The sequence below is a fragment of the Labrus mixtus genome, chromosome 8 (genome assembly GCF_963584025.1).
Source record: "Labrus mixtus chromosome 8, fLabMix1.1, whole genome shotgun sequence".
NCBI lineage: Eukaryota > Metazoa > Chordata > Actinopteri > Labriformes > Labridae > Labrus > Labrus mixtus.
This window is the reverse complement of record NC_083619.1, coordinates 20,403,798-20,421,366: the sequence shown is the minus strand read 5'-3', so window position 1 is coordinate 20,421,366 and position 17,569 is coordinate 20,403,798. Positions and strand designations below refer to the sequence as shown.

Here is a 17,569-nt window from a genome sequence, read left to right as displayed (position 1 = left end):
TTCTGAATGAAACATCCCAAAATATTTGTTAACTAAAAGCAATAATCAATTGATGCTTGTTGTCTGACATGCTTTTACAGGTTGGGTAAAAAGTACTTCATATTCTGTAGAAGAGCAGCAGGCTAAGTAGGATAATAGGCTATAGCAAGAAATTCTGTATTTTTTATATCTAATATTTTAGAAGTTGACAGAATTAGTGGGGGAGGGAGAATTGCTTTATTTACTTGAGACCCAATGCAAATGTAAACTTGCAAGCTAAACTAGTTACATAGGAGTTAAACATTCCTATCCTGCGAGTATCCGAAATGAACCAAGCTTTATGCGTCCCGGTCTGTGATTGGTTTGTCATGCTGTCACTCAAGTCACAGTAGGCTCATTTGCATGAGGAGGAGACTATAAGTACGTAATGGTTCAGGGAACGCCTATCCAGGCTCACTCCGCTGATGCAGTCGGGACAGGGACAACACTTTGTCATTGACTGAAAACAACAAGCAAGATGTCTTACAGACCAGCTCCACATTCTTCTTATAAGAAGATGTTTGGAGGGGATAGAGTCACCTCCAGGACCACCTACTCCAGCCGCCAGTTCCCCAGTCAGGTGCGCTCCTCCCGCTTGTCCTACAGTCTCTCCTCAGCTCCCAACGTCTACGCAACGAAGACTCAGAGGCTCCGGAGCAGCGCGGCCATGCCCCGGCTCGCCTCCGAGAACCTGGACTTCTCCCTGTCCGACGCCATCAACAGCGAGTTCATGACCAACCGCACCAACGAGAAGGCGCAGATGCAGTCGCTCAACGACCGCTTCGCCAGCTACATCGAGAAGGTCCGCTTCTTGGAGCAGCAGAACAAGATCCTGCTGGCGGAGCTGGAGCAGCTGCGGGGCAAGGGCACGTCCCGGGTCGGAGATCTGTACGAGGACGAGATGCGGGAGCTGCGGCGTCAGGTGGACCAGCTGACTAACGAGAGGGCCCGGGTGGAAGTTCACCGGGATAACCTGGCGGACGACATCGACCGACTGAGGGAGAAGTAGGAGGCGTGGCACTCTGTTCTCTTTATAAACGCATGCACATTGTCTTTTAATCCTTAAGCCTTAAATAAGATCTACATAATTAACGCATTAACCGCATTATTAACGTGTCTAAATGACTTCAAATGACCCTAAACCATATTCAGTTGTTTGCCAGGCACTGCGCAAAAGCTGAACGTAAAACTTGATGCTGCAGCTTTTATGTCTGACTGAAGTTTTTATGAGAGGTATTTATGCATGAACAAGCATTGGAGGCAGGAAAGGGGATTTTGTTTGTTTTTAAGGTGGAATTTTCCCATTAGGGTTTGAAAAGTGATTTCCTACCCTTTCTTTGTTCTTGCAGGTTGCAGGATGAGATATCCCAGCGGGAAGATGCAGAGAACAACATGCAGAGCTTTAGACAGGTACAGTATGACAAATGATGAAATAAAACAAGGGGGTTTTTCTTGGTTTATGCAAAGCGTAGATCTCTGAATTTGTTTTTTTTGTGTAAAAGGTGGTGATTTTGCAAAGAGATCAGTAAAAAAGGGAATGACCTTAGGAAGGTCCCTGAACTGCCCCACCTTTACTGCTGCTATTTATATGGGTTTAACGCCTTAATTAAATAGCAGGTTACAAAAAGATTAGATCATTTATCTCACGAGTCTCACTTTTCACAGGTTAGTGGTGTGACTGTCCCTTTTCTTCTTCTTGATCTCAATCTAATTATCGCTCATGAACTCTGCAGAGACAGGAATGCTCTCTTCTGATGGCACAACAGCAGCTTCTAGACTTGAGCCCGAATAGCTGCAGAGCAGAGCAGAACTGACCCCGGCCTGGTACAAAAGGCCAAGTTGTGGCTGTTGAGTTAAATGAGGCCTGTAGTGAGAGGAGATCTTTTTAAGTCTGACCAGTCACGCTGAATGAGACGGACAGAAACACAATAACGGTGCCGACCCAATGTGGTTATCAGAGCGAGAAGACAAGCCACCATGTGATCCAACTGTCTCGTTCCGGAGGGCATCAGCAAATTGCACTCTCAGAGAGGGACTAACGAGATCCTTCCCTATCACTGGGTTTTATTGTTTAATAATGAAGTGATGATGGGTGTCACGAGAGCAAAAAGCACATAAAAACTAAAATTAGTACAATTCATTCTCCAGAAATGTGTGCTTTTTGGGGAATGCACTAAGTTATCAATACATTTTGACCCCGTACGTACGTACGAATGGCATGAAGGAAGTCCCTGTGGCATGCCATGGTGGCACTGAGACAACAATGCAGGGTGTAGAGCCAGCTCTCGCTCAGTCAGGCAGACAGTAACTCTTCCAGCCGTGGGCCGGTTTGAGTAACCCTGCTGAATAGCTCACTTTGTTTGTGGCATTAGAGCAGGGGCAAAGCTGCTTCATTCGCTGATACCTCAATAAACAGCCTGCCAACGCCCCAGACAAAGCTCAGTGGTGTGGTACCACATTCAAGTGATGGAATGGAGATAAACAGACTGGTTTTGAAACAGCAGAATGTATCAAAATGATACGCTTTTGTCAACAACAAAAAACTTATAGAATAGAATTATTTTATTGATCCCAAACTGGGAAATTGTGGCGTTATATTATTTAGTAAAGTTAGACAATGGTGAGGTTGGAGAGATTACTTGGTCTTTGAGTATTTAGAAAAGCGCTATATTAGTCTGATTTCTTATTATTACTCAGTAACAGAGCTACTATTGGAATGACCAAGTTTCAACCAAAAGAAACAGTGGAGATTTTCAGGATAATCATGCAGTTAAGAAATAACAAACGGGATTAAGGACCTCCTGAATAACGCTTTGTGGTTCTGGGTGTTCTGGCATAGCCTCCCTTTATTAAATAACATTCCTTTTTTTGGTGTTGCCAACATTCTGACTGGATTTTGTAGAATTTTCTTACCAGAGGTCAGGACAGGGGAGACATTCAACAATATAATTTAGTTTACTGTTGTGTTGTATTATAACAGGCCTTCACGTCCATTTGAAAAAACCTGATCATGCCATCTCAAGCTGTGGTCAAAGTACTCAGATCCCATACTTAAGTAAAAGGAGTTTCACCTTGTGAATCATAAAATCACTACACTACATGTTAATGTACGGCATTCAAACTCCTGCAGCAAAATGTCCTTTAAAGTATCAACAAAGTACTTACAGCACTCCAGAGAACCAAATACCAATAATCCACTTATTGAAAATTAATAAATTATATTATTGGGTATTTTATGTATTTTAAAAAAAAAACTTTTAGTGCTTTAAATCATGACATGTCATGCATTACTGGGTAGATTTCTTATGAGCTTCCACTTTTTTCTTTTAAAATCTTCATAAATAACTGAAATATAGCAGATAAAATAGCACAACATTGCCATTTTAATGGTGTGAGCTACAAGTTATACAATTAAAGTTACTAATAAATTTAAATCCCCTTAACTAAGTCTAATTTAATTGTTGTACATGTCTGCATTCCACCACTGCCAATGCAAGTGATGCAGTGTGGGATTGTGGTCTGAAATGTGCCGCAGTGACACAAATCTACATCTGCAGCAACACTAATCTCGTGGCTCCAGTGGATTTTTATTGGATGCTTTTGTATGTGTGACCTTGCCTTGCTACACAATGGGTCATTTTGTATATGTGAGTCTTGTGTGGCTGTGCCTGTGCTGCATGTGAAAGACCTTTTCTTCCTATGTCAGCAAACACATAATTCATTATTCATGTCACCTTCACTCGTCACCCTTTTAAGAGTCAGTGTCACTACACAGGATGTGGACAATGCTGCTCTCGCCAGACTGGACCTGGAGCGGAAGGTGGAGTCACTGCAGGATGAAATCAACTTCCTCAAGAAACTGCATGATGAGGTAAGCTTCCTTCTCATGTGGCTAAAGCTGACCCAGTCTACTGTGGAAACACTAAGCATGAGCTAAATACCCAGTCATTTCAGGTATTTGTTGATGGGCCCACAGTACATAATGAGTTATATGAATTAGAGAAATAATGATGATGCCCCGAAAGTCTTCAAGAGAATACAGAAACACTGACTGAAACGTATCGTATTTGGTGGTCAGTGTAGGTTGTTTGAGTAGACAAAGAGCGAGTGTTTGTACATGCCAGTTCTATTGATTGTATTGCAGGAAATGCTGGAACTGCAGAACCAGATGCAGATGCAGCAGCAGCATGTGCAGGTGGACATGGAGGTAGCCAAACCTGACCTGACAGCTGCTCTGAGGGACGTCCGTCTGCAGTATGAGAACCTGGCCTCCAAAAACATCCAGGAGTCTGAAGATTGGTACAAATCCAAGGTAAAGATCTTCATTGAAAGACTATTTAATTCAAGTCGGAGAACATTCAAGAAATTCAAAAGCAACACAATGCAGTGACTACAACTTTAATATAATACTTCAAATTTCACATTCACATCCATACCGGCTACAATCAATACTTTAATGTTGAACAATTATTACATGACTACTTGTATGTAAAAACAATTTCTTGCAGTAATGAACCTGCAGGAAATAGTCATTGACTCTTCAACTTCCCCTACTTCTTCTCTCTAGGATCTTAGTGTCTTTTAGCTGTTTCTTTTGGTGTTCTGCCTTGTGTTTTGGTTCAGTGTTGTTTTTCCTTGCAGTAAGCAGCTTTTCCAAACAAACAAAAAACATATACAGATATATATTTATATGACACCCACGCAACTCCAAATGTCTAAAAAAGTAAGCATCTAACTCCTGAACACTGAGAAGCATATAGCAGCTGAAAAGACACACTCTAAAGGAATAATAGTGTTGCCTCCAAGTAACTACATTTTTGAATATGGAACTGTTTGTTGCAAGTTTGCTGTATCAATCATCATTCTGTATAACCTCTTAATTACAACCTCATTTTGTTGTGAATAATGTTCCCTTCAGACTGTTCCAAACACCAAACTGCTGTGTAACTAACTGCAAGCCTCCTCTGTTACCACATCTTTCATTATTCACTCTTATCTGCTGTATCTACTCTCCCTCGTCCTCTGACTCGTCATTTTTTTTTTACAAGTTGATTTCTAACGTCTTCCTTCCCCTCTCTATGTTTGCCCCTGGTTGGATGCCAGTTTGCTGACCTCACTGATGCTGCAGCCAGGAACAATGATGCCTTGAGAGTTGCCAAGCAAGAGGCCAATGACTATAGGCGCCAAGTTCAGGCACTCACTTGTGAGGTGGATGCCCTTAAAGGAACTGTGAGTATTCAGCTATAGGATCTTACTGTGGTATACAAGTTCACTATGTAAAATAAGCGGATGTTTTCAATAGCTATACAGGAATCAAATTGAACAAAAGTGGCTGCAAGTTTGAATAATAACACAAAAAATAGATTAACATCCGGGAGAGTTTATTGTAACAAGCCCAAGTGTCATTTTGTCATCTCTTGGCTGTTGTCCCAGAACGAGTCTATGGAGCGCCAGATGAGAGAGATGGAGGAGAACTTCTCCCTGGAAACAGGCGGTTACCAGGACACCGTCGGGCGTCTGGAGGAAGACATTCACAACATGAAGGACGAGATGGCCCGTCACCTGCGAGAGTACCAAGACCTCCTAAATGTCAAGATGGCCCTGGACATTGAGATTGCCACCTACAGGAAGCTGCTGGAAGGAGAGGAGAGCAGGTAATGAATGCCTCAGAAAAAACAGAGCATTGAGTATATTCAACTAAGATGCACATTGTCATTTGTTGACTGTACCTTTCAGAATCTCCACTCCTCTGCCAAACTTCTCATCCCTGAACCTGAGAGGTACTGTCACATTCGGCATGTTGACTTCACAGCAAGTACTTTAGTATTGGTTGTTTGATTGAACTGAATCATACAAAACACTTTTTTTTCTTTCTTAGAAACGATGATTGATTCCAAACCTCATGTTGAAACCTCAACAACTAAGAAGGTTCTCATCAAGACCATCGAGACCAGGGATGGTCAGGTAGGATTCACTTCAAATGATTTCCAATCAGTTACAATAAGTAATTTTCTGTCATTCCTCCTCTGCTCTTCAACTTTTCTCTGACCTCTTCATCCTCGTTCAGGTGATCAACGAGTCAACCCAGAACCACGACGACATGGAGTAATAATGGCTCTGTCTTTGCCAAACAACCAACTAAAGCAATAAAATGACACACAATTCACTGGGGCTTCAAGCAAACAAACAAACCAACAACACAAAAAAACAAACTGCTTCTAAAAGTGCCTTTGTATGTGGTGATTCAATAAGCCTGTTAGCTGACACACAGACTGTTTTTCGCTTTCTCTACTCTGCTGAAAGTATTCTCTTTGTCACCTGTGTTTAGACGCAATAATGAAATCAGCACAACATAGAAATCCTTATTAAGGTTTAAAAATATCTTTCTTTGTAACCAAAGTAGTCTTTTTGATCAATACAGCATGCACACTCCAGGAAATGCGTATGCTAAAGATGTCACAATTGCCTGTATACAGCAATAAACCATTAAGACTGCAAATCAAACCTGTGTGCAAAGTGTAATACTTCCTTTTCAAACTACAGCACTGAAGAAGCATTGGATAACAAAATCCTTCAATTTAGAAAAGGGGGTGTGGTTATCATTTTAAGTACCAACTGTACTGTTAACATTTCCAAATTTAAGTTTTAAGAGGACTTTATTATTGTTTTTTTTTTAACCTTATTTAACCAGGGCTTTGGGACAGTGCTAGAATCAGATCTTTCTGATTCAGTTGTCTTGGCAGAGACCTCAGCTTGATGTATGATTATCTCCCAGCTTACTGCACCCTGCTGCCCTTAACTCTAAGGTGTTACACGCATGCAAGACAATGTATTAGAAACACTTACCAATAATGACTTAACCCTAATCATTACATTTCTAGAGTCAGGTCAACATCTCTTAGCCAATGCCATTAAATCAAAACTAAACTCTTTATTTTTGTTGTATTGTATTACTAAAGGTTATAAAGATGTCCACTTATATACTGTAAACTAAGTGTGCATTCAGTGTCACACGCTTGGTGATCATAGTTGAATTATCATATGCTGGAATTGGTTGCATCCCAGGTTCGTCAACATCTTATTGACTGCATTCATAAATTATAGACAGAAGTTAAAGTTGGGCATTTGCAGCATGGGGACTGAGAACAAACATATATTATAGCTTCACTAGCTGGATTGACTGATGTAACCAAATCAACTTTGCAGCCAACAAGGATTTAAATGTTTCGAAAAATAGCCTACATAAAAAATTCAAACAAATGTGCAAATAAAAAGGATCATGAATGAAAGCTCCAGAATGCAAGTCTCAAGGTAAGACTTAAAAGATTGCTTGTCAATAATATATATGACTATATTTAGTCAAATGTTTAACTAAGGCACAGTTTTGGGACTTTTGGGTGTTTATTTACTTTATAGGCCTACTTCTATTTTACTTAAGATCATAGCAAGATAATCTTCTTTCTACTCCACTTATCTTCAAGTTTGTAGTAGCTGCTAGATTGAGATTTTAGATATAAGCCATTTGACTGATTTATAAATAATGGGCTGCTTACATATTCACAATTGAGAGTGATAGACAAATATAAAACTTTTTTAAAAATGTTTTACTGCATAATGTAGTGTAGGCTGTTATTTTAGTCCAATATTATTGTGGTCTATAGTAACCTATCCATGGTTCTGAAATTGTCCACCCTGCAATATGAGTACTTTTTGTTGTTCTTTGATTATATCTTAATGCCACTTACAAAGGTGATTCTGTACTCGACTGTACTCGACTGCCATCTGTCGGTGTGAAATGTGAATTGCTCAATCAGCAGTGGCAGGTCATTCGGTCTATCACTGCAGCACAACAGGATGCGTTTGGGAAGGAGTCGTCAGAACCTCCATAAATCACATTTAATTTAGCAGTTTATTTGGCGTTAGTCAAATCTCGCGATAAATGATCGTAGAAACTTAAAAACACGATTTTAACAGCGGGAATCTTTGACTTTGACTAAAATAATGATGATTATTAACAGTATTAGACCTGTTAAATTGCGTGTATTATGATTTCTGCTCATTTTAATAACCCAAAGATACTTGTTGGTTAATTAATGTCGCTTGTTTCCGCCGGGCTGTCCCGAGAGATCAGCCTGTTTGTCGACGGAGCAACTTTCTCCATGTGACGTGATAGTCGCAGGAAACAAGTCGAGGGAGATGCCGACACGATCCGTTTAAACTCAGGTTTCGGTTATTTTACATTTTTGAAACCTTAGTTTTAGTTAAGAGGGTTTTCCCGGTGTTTTTAATTTAACGAGTGGAACAAAAATGGAGTCAAGTTTCTACAGGGTTTGAGTAAAAATGAAACTCAGAGCAACTGTTTATGACTGAAGCTTGTATACATTTTTTTTTTGGTGATGGGCTCGGTTACTTCTGCCCTGACAAGGACTAGAAATGCGTTGGTGAAAGTGGGTTCGGAGCCGGAGAACAATGACCCAGAGAGGAGCCAGTCCGCCCCGGAGTCGGACCGGGCTAAGAAGAAGAACGCTCGGTTCAACGTCTCGAACCTAACCGGGCGGCAGAGTTCCCGTCAGTCGCTGTCCGAGGTGCTGAGCAGGCAGGACTCAGACGGATCCAAACACAGTTCGAAGAAAAAGACACCTGAAGGTCTACAGGCAGGTGAGTTAAACTATTGCTGAGCATAAAACGTGGAGGAAGCTACACACCTGTTGGAGTAAGGGGCATTTGTTACATTACTTCACAATGATAAAAAGTAATGGAGAGTAACAAACATACAAAGTAATTAAAGCCTATTCTATAACAGCGTTTTAAACTAGCCTACTTTGGATATATTTTTTTTTCAGTTTTGTGTTGCTTAGAGATACAACATAGCTTATCAGCAGGTTGTAAAAGATGATGCATTTACTGTAAACTACCTTACAGTCATTGACTTTGTTAAAATATATTTCTCAACAACTTCAAGTTAAACAAAAAAAAGAGTACACGATAAGATACATCTTTTCAAAATCTTGGTAGACATTCATTGCTCCAAATTTACAGAGAAAAAAATAACAACAACAAAACAGAGCATTATATTTAAGTGAAATATATATTTAACTGTGTATATAAGAGATTTAAAGGAGTAGTGCAAAGAAGAAAAAGTGCCACTTACATATCAATACATTAGTTATGCAAATTCAACAACACAAAACAGAAAAGCTGCTTTAGAAGTAAATGTACTTTTATTGCCAATAGGCCTTCTTTTTCATTTTGTGTTTAAATCCTGTAATGAAGTGTTTTAATATGACTACATTGCTACTTTCCTAATGTTAATAATCTGAATGGCAGTAAAAAGGGACAGGTGGAGCCAATAACAATAACGATGGATAAGTTTCATTAAGGGTTCTAGTAAACCCCTCATGGTTCTAGTATGCAACCACTGTTGTATAGTATAAAATCAGTGTAAATAAAATAAATAAATAAATGAACAGTGTACTAACATGGCTCATCTGCTGGGTATCTTGGTTGTGTTTGCTTAATGATGTAATGCACACTTTTTGACATACAGTCGTTGACATGTAGGTGTTATTGTCAGAAAGAGATCATCCTGATGACAGACGGCCACAAAGGTCAGTTTAGCAAAACATTTCTTCTTTGCTTGAATAAAACAGACTTTTTAGTGTTTTTGGGAGCATCTGGGCCTCAGAGACAGATGGTGTGATACTTTAGACCGCACCTCTTGTTGCTCTTCTCTGGTTCAGTTCCTGGATGTATCTGTAGATGAGAGAAAATGGTCACTTCAGAGGATCACTGTGAATGTACCACAGGAAAAAAAGGTATTCACCTAATGAATGCAGAGCTCTTTGAAGGCCAGCCTCAATGCAACATATCTCCACTCCCAAAGCATCTCTTTGATGTTTGAGTTGTCACCCAGACAAATTACAGCCCTATTAATTTTCACACATTCAGATGTGAATCTGCAGTATTACCTGGATCTATCGTGTTTTATTACTTTATTAAATCAGTATGAGTAATAATGAGAGTATACAACAGAAATCTTTGCTAGTTTTGGTAATGGCATATATGAAAAAGGCATAGATTGCACACGTAGCCTCAATGATCCAATGTCTGAGTTAGATTCTCAGGCCAGTGAACTTATAAAACAGAAATGTTACAAACTTGTGATTGTAGTATATTGAAGATACATGGTACAAAGCTGTCTTCAGCATCTTCATTCAATTAACATATTTAACATCACATTTTCAGTTTTGTCCTTGTCAGTGTTTCCTTCAGTTAACCCTGTTTATCTTCAACCCTCAACACGACTGCCACCTCTAGTCCTAACTCGCTGCATGTCCGTCCCGGAGGAATGTTCTTGTCCCTTGCTGATTCCTAAAATACCATCTGTACTGTGGCGTTTCCATGACCGTATGGCAGTGTAGACTCCCGTTGAGTTTCCTCCCTGGTCCCCAGTGATGTAGATATGTGTTGAGGAGTCTCCTCCCTGACTCTCAGCTGACTGTACGCTCATCTACTTCCTCCAGAGGAACAAAACACAGACCTGCTGATCTGTTTGCATCCCTTCAGTACTATACAGTCCCAGTGCTGTGGAGATTTCAACTAATTCTGAGTACTGTTGTGAGGAAATTGCAGAAAATAGTTTGAAATCAGCTCTAACTACTTTAAACCTCCCTCGCCATCAATTTTGAAGGATGGATCGATTGAATCAATGTCAGGGCAGTTTAAGCTTCCCAGACAACCAGCCTAGCAGGGGCTTTATGGGAAATGTCTTACAGTCTGTGATACAATCAGTGATGTTGAAGAGCCCCAATTACCTCACTGTTGATTGCAATACTGGCACAAGAAATAGGTCATATTTAGAGGATTTCCTGTGGTTTACAAGGAGCTGGAGTTGTCTCCTTTGCTCATATTACTCAGACAAAATGTTAATAAAGTAGATTGCATGAACTGTCAGTTAAAGTGTTAGAGACTCTCGTGTCACACATCTCACTATGTAGGCAGCTGTGGCTCAGTGGAGTTGGTTGTCCCTCAACTGGAATGTCAGGGGTTTGATCATAGCCTTCTGCAGCCACACACTAAACCCCAAGTTGCTCCCCCCTGCTTCTTCTGCGGCGTATGAATGGGATAAGTTAATGCTGACACTTTACATAGCAGCCTCTGCTATCAGTGTGTGAATGGGTAACCTTCAGTCTAAAAGTGCTTTGATAAATGAGAAGACTAGAAAAGCACTGTACCAGCTCAAATCCATTTTCCATTTATAGCGAAAATATTTTGCAATATATTCAGCCTTTTAAATTGATTATTTGTAAAGTTGTATTTACTCGTAGGCAGAAACTGGATAGGCCCCAGAAAATATAGGTAGGCACAATTTTCAAAGGCGCACTCACAAGCGGTCTAACAGCACCCGATAACGTTGCGTTCCTTTACAGTTAAAAGCTACGCAATAAAGTATTTGCGTGACTATTTAGAATTTAACATATTTCCTCACTGAAGAGTTCAGCAACATGGACAGCACCATTATCTGTAGGGCGTAATCGATCAGTTCACCACTATTTTGGAGCGTACAGCAATGTCTGGCAATAATGAGTAGCAACAGTAAACAGTTTAAACCTGTGTTTATGGGGATTAATTAAAATGAATAAAGTGTCTGCTTCAAAAGCACACCAGCTACCACTTCTCTTGTTCTATGATGAATGTATTGAAATAAACATCTCCGACAAACATGAAAACTGAGCGGATAGCAGCGATCACAACAGTTTTCAATGGAAATCGATATAAAAGGCGAGTTGTTTTTCAAGTTAACAGCACATGGAATAAAGCACAATTACGTTAGGCTGTATTCACTTGAAGGCAGATGCTACGGCAGGCATAACAGCGAAAACAGTTATTACTTTAGATTCACATAAACACACATGCCAAGAAAGGGCATTACAACAAAACCCATAGTATGCCTACCATTAACATAGCAATCTGTTGGCCTGGCTACAGAACGAGTCGGCGACGGCGGGGCTTGGAGTTGATAATGTTATTATTTCATCACTGTCCAGGGAGTCTGCAAGTTCCCGTCCCAGAGATAAAAGAGAGAAAACGTTATGCCAAGATGTGGACATTGATGAGCGTAAGCGTGTCGAGTTGCTGCTGAAAAATGTTAATTTATTTATTTTACATTTTTGACAAGTCAGATGATTTCTTTGATGGTTGGGCCTGGGTCATTTTGGGTAAGCGGGCAGGACTTACAACATTTAGTTTGTCAACAACAATGACGGCGGATAAGCTTATCTGACTCGTCTCTCTGAGGGTACAATTTCCCGGTCTAAAGATTTTGCAGCTCCTTTCTATTGCTTTTATATGTTTTCTATATGATAATTCTATATTAGCTAATATTAAAGGGATACTTCACCCCTTGAAACATGAATCTGTATTGATATTGTGTCATGTATGTAGTAGAAATGTGAAATAAATTTTGAAGTTGGTGCCTTCTTGGCCGAGAAAAGGCAGAAAGTGTCTTTTTGGCTCATGTGTATGAAAGACACCAAATCCCAGAATGCACAGCACCTCAGGCCACTCCCACTAAGGTCCTCTAGTTCAGAATCAGAATCAGAAATACTTTATTAATCCCAGAGGGAAATTCGATCGTTACAGTTTCTCCAAAATATACAGTATAGCAGTAGAAATATAGTAATAAAAACATTTACAGACATATTTACTTCAACACATGAGGCCATTTCCTCAACTGATTCCAAGATTTCTTTCAGAATTGATGTTGGAAATTCCTGGCAGAAAACAGACTCTATGTCTGTGTCCATAGGTAAACAGTGAGAGCACCGACACTACCAGTCCGCCCCAGCTCGAGCCGGCTCGGGCTCCTCGTCCTCACGGCCGCAGACAGGCAGGCCTTATGTCTCGGCCGCTGAGCTGGCAGCGGCCGGCGGCGGCCAGCAATATGGCAATATAGCCGTGAGACAGTTGCTGCCGACAGGCCGGTCTTGCGTCGTGTCGGCAGCAGCCGTCTCGCCGCTATATTTATATTTTTTGCCATTATCAACTTTCTCCATAGAGCCTGTGAGCATAACTTCCAAACAATATGGCGGACGTTAAGTTTAGATTCTGGGAGTTAGTTCCCACCCACTGATCTGTGATTGGTCTGTAGCTTCAGTGGTCGAAAATATGAGGAACTAGCATTGTTGTTTCACCCCGCTAACCGCAGCAGCTTCCAGTGACGCCAAAATGAGGAAAATGAGGGCGGGATGCACGACCATTCAAAAATACTACCAGGTTTCTAATGATACAAAGCTTAATGCAGATGGTTGAAGTATCCCTTTAATCATATGGTGAAGTTGACACGTTCACCACAGAGGGAAGTGCCATAAGCCAACCTTTGTAACCTACAAACATTAAGCTCCATTGAGAATCACTCTGAAATTGAAGTCTTGGGCGCTGCCAGCACATAAAATCCCTCCATTTTCACACAGAACCGAGGACGCCATCATGTATTTGCATTTTTATTAACGAAGAAGGCAACAATGTGCAAGCAACCCAATACATGTTTTTGATTTTCTGCTACTGTATTTACTATAATGATATTAAGATGTTGCTTCTTCTTTCATACAGTGACAATTAAACAGGTGCCAGCTGGTCTATGTAATTGGATACTGCAGCTTATATGATAGGACATTGATAAGATAATACAGTATAGAGGAAACATAACCCAATTAAAGATTAATCTGGTCAAGTAAAGCCTTATGGAAACTGATTACTGGCTGAGATCTTGTGTGTAAATGTAGTTATTAAGCATTTTATAATGCTTACTTTTTCCAAAATTATTCTCACATCTCTTTCTGTATTTAAGAAATTGATTAAAAATGTATTTTTTTCATCACACAAAAACAGAATACAAAAGAGCAGTGACATGCAATGTAGCTGTCAGCCATGTCATAAGTAATTTAAACCAATTCAAAATGACACTGGATTCAGCAAGTATGGCAAATATGTGTTCCATCTATTCCTTCATCTTCACTTCTCATCCTTTCATCTCTGACACACAGCAGGAGGATGATATATAGAGCAAGGAAAAGATGGAGGTGAAGGAAAAGAGAAAGCATAAACAAGAAGTCAGAAAGAAATGTTGACTCTCATTAGTATAGAAATTGGTGTATAACCCATGTAACATAATGCGCACAAGGAAGTAAGCCAAATATTAAATATATAAATATAAGCTAAACATTTTTGTGTCAGTTCAGTAAGTTGTGTGATATTTATGTAGCACAGTGAAAAGTCAAAGAAATTCACAATGTGTTTTGTGGTTTTCAATGGCTGCAAGTCTCAGTTTTTGGCAATTACCTTCTCATTATTTATAATAATTATTCCTAGCATCTGATAACATCATGCAAAAATAATCCCTGTCTTATTTCTCTGAGTTATTTTTCTGCCATCTTCTTTCTGCAACAAGTCTCTGTAGGGACACTTTCCATAATCTTGTCGGACAAAAAACAAATCCTGATCCTTACAGTGCAACACCAGGCACTTTTAGTGAATGCTCTTTGATTGTTATTGTCTGACAGGTTTCTGTCTTTACTCGGGGTTTTTCTTATTTTAGTTGACACAGGCAGATATTGTAGGAAAAGCTAATTGAAAATCACTATTGACCAAATACTTTGAGAAACTAAATGTGGGACTGTGCTGTTTAATATGCTGTCAGTGAACATATTGTATAGCTTTAAAGGTGCAATATGTAAAATTGTATTACAATGTTTACATTCAAATATCTGAATTAATTAAAAATTAACTAAACTTATGTTATTTATTCTTTTGTTGATTATTAACATTACCTCAAATATTTCCAACAGCTATCAAAGCCAGACAAATCCTTATTTTAATAGTTGTAACGGGACATGTCTTGTCATGGCGGCCGTCATGACGGACACGACATGTTTATCGTTGCCGTGGAAACTGTTACGTAAAAGACGCTGCATAAGGAAGCGCGAATTGCTACTGAAAGCTGCCGTTCTTTTGCTGTATGTGCTGCTTTAATAAAAAACGTAATGTGAATTAAACTTGGATACATCGTCGGTAAACATACTCTCTTCCTCAGGTCTGATTCGCCTGGTCGCCTTGACTATGTTCAACTCGGAGTTAGTTTAATTGGGGTGGGGGCTAGCAGAGAGAAATCCCATGATTCCCCGCCAGCCTGAACGTCATCTTTTTGTTATTCCCCTGGCAGCGGCATTTACATAATATGTGTTCAAGATATAATGGAACATTTGTTTTGTTGCATGTGTTTTGTGGCTTTTTGTAAAGACATATTTTCATGTATAAGATGATGCTACTTTTTAAAATCAGCACGCTTGGCAAGTGTTTCGTTTTGCAGAGTGAACAGTTTTATTATTGTCTGGCTCCCTAAACCATTTGTACAGTCCGCTTTGTCTCCAATAAGACATTTGTGACATTGTCATCAAAAATGCAGAACATGTGTCTATTTCTTACTTGGTCTGAATAACACTGTTTAGTTGCTTTGGTGTATTTTGAGGGAGATCTGTGCGTGTTAGTTTGAATGAGATGCCTGGTTTTAAGAGGTCTACATGTGTCTGGCCTACTGACCTTACACTAACCAAACTGGTTTCGCTCCTTTCATGTGGAACCATGCTTGCGCAAAAGTCATTAGTTGAACTTGTGTGCTATAGAGCTCACGACTTTTCCTCCCTGTTATCAAGACTCAAATGACAGTTCATGCTCTCTGTTTTGTCAGCTTATCTCCCTCAGGTTCCCTACACGGACTTAACATTACCCTTAAAGGTGCCTCTAATGAGTATTTAGCAGGGGAGAAGGCAAGCTCCCTAGAACCCAGTGTGTCTTAATTACAAGACTGTGTCACTGTGGTGACAGCAGTATAGGGACTGACAGAGTGTGTGTCTATCCACAGTCCAGGGGAGACCTCTAATGAGCTTGTTTTTCTCTCGGATTGCGTAGTTGTTGTCTAGAATAACTTTGTGCTTCTGGGACAGATTACAAAATCAAAAGGCCCCCAAACACTTCATGTTACGATGAATCTCAATAAAATGACGGTTAAATTTGAGTTTTAGGCCTATAGAAACTAGGACTATGATGTATTTATAGATTTGCAAAGATGGTGATATTTTCAAAAATATTTAGTCCAAATATGTGGATTTATCTTAACACGGATTAAAATGGGGCTTTTTAAGCAATGGAATTAATTTGGTGCAAGAGGCTTTTTCTCTTCCCCCAAGTTAGTCCTCACCTCCCCTTTATCCTCACGACTGATTAATGTCTGTTGATGATGGCCTGTCCCGGTGTTTGATGGCCAGATCAAAGGTTGGGCGACACTAAAATGGACATACAGCAACAGCAAGCAGGTGCGTTTTTGTACCAACAATCCACTGAAGCATTGTTTAAAAAAAAAATACACAAGTAAAGTTTATTTTTCAAACAAAAATACAGAATCAATCAATATAAAAATGCTAAAAGAAATTGTCATAAAAGTTGTAAATTGTGCATATCAAACTAGAAACTGAATGCATTCTGTGGAGTTGTCATTATTTGACACGTGGTCTCTGACCAGATGTTGCTGATCCAAAATGACACTGAAAATAACACAGTAAACTTACCATAGAAGCCACACTAATGTAATGAGTGCTATTTGTCATTATAACCCCTTGTTGTCCTCAGTGTAATGTATGCAATGTAAGTCTGATAGGTCTCCCTGTTGCCTAGTGACAGTGACATTGCCTTGGTATTGACCCTTGAAGGAAATGGAACTTGACAAGGATCCAACAGATGTATTGATATACGAGACAACCTATCACAGCAGCTGTCATACTACACGCTCCTTTTGAAATGTGCTCCAGCATTAAAACCAACACACATCACATTATAGCCTATATTTATTACTTATCATGCTCAACAGGAGTGAACACAAAATGCTTAGCACACACTTGATATCTGTGTTGTCATACTGAATCAGCAGTCTTGAGTCACACCTTTCCTTTAAAATAGGCTTCATACAATTGGTTTATAAGTGTACTTAAGAGTTTTAATATAAAATCAACTGAAAATAAACAATAAATAAATTGCATGAAAATTAAATACACCTACCGTACATAAAATATGTACAATTTATGAAAATTAAAAATATTAAACGTACACTATCAGTCTGCACTGTCTTCAGAAGTAATACTGCTGATTTTTAATATTTTCATTAATATCTCCTGTCTTTCACTCTGCCCATCAACAGAACCCTCTGTCTGCTGCTGGCCAAAGTAACACGGTGTGCTTGCAAGCATGTTAGTTTGACAAGCAGAGGTGAAGCCAGACTTTTTTGACTTGGGCTGCAGAACTCGGGCCCCGTCATATGCAGGGTTGGCATGAAATTTGTGTGCATACACACAAAGGATCATCATTTATTTTCCTTTACTGTCTTTACTAATCATAAATGCTTCTAACATAGGGTCTCTATAATATGTTATAATATACTTTTTAACTTAATAAGTAAATGTACTGTGAAAAAACACCAAAATCATAAACAAATAAAAAGAAT

At 39.5% G+C, this 17,569-nt stretch overlaps 1 protein-coding gene across 1 annotated transcript; it reads left to right on the top strand.

Moving 5' to 3' along the window:
- Window positions 1-415: 415 nt before the first annotated feature.
- Window positions 416-6,522, top strand: LOC132979307 (vimentin A2-like). The gene is made up of 9 exons (XM_061045011.1): window positions 416-1,023; window positions 1,368-1,428; window positions 3,794-3,889; window positions 4,163-4,330; window positions 5,122-5,247; window positions 5,452-5,672; window positions 5,755-5,798; window positions 5,897-5,982; window positions 6,086-6,522. The coding sequence occupies exons 1-9, from the start codon at window positions 497-499 to the stop codon at window positions 6,125-6,127; spliced, it is 1,371 nt and encodes a 456-aa protein (XP_060900994.1). The 5' UTR covers window positions 416-496; the 3' UTR covers window positions 6,128-6,522.
- The last annotated feature ends 11,047 nt before the right edge of the window (window positions 6,523-17,569 follow it).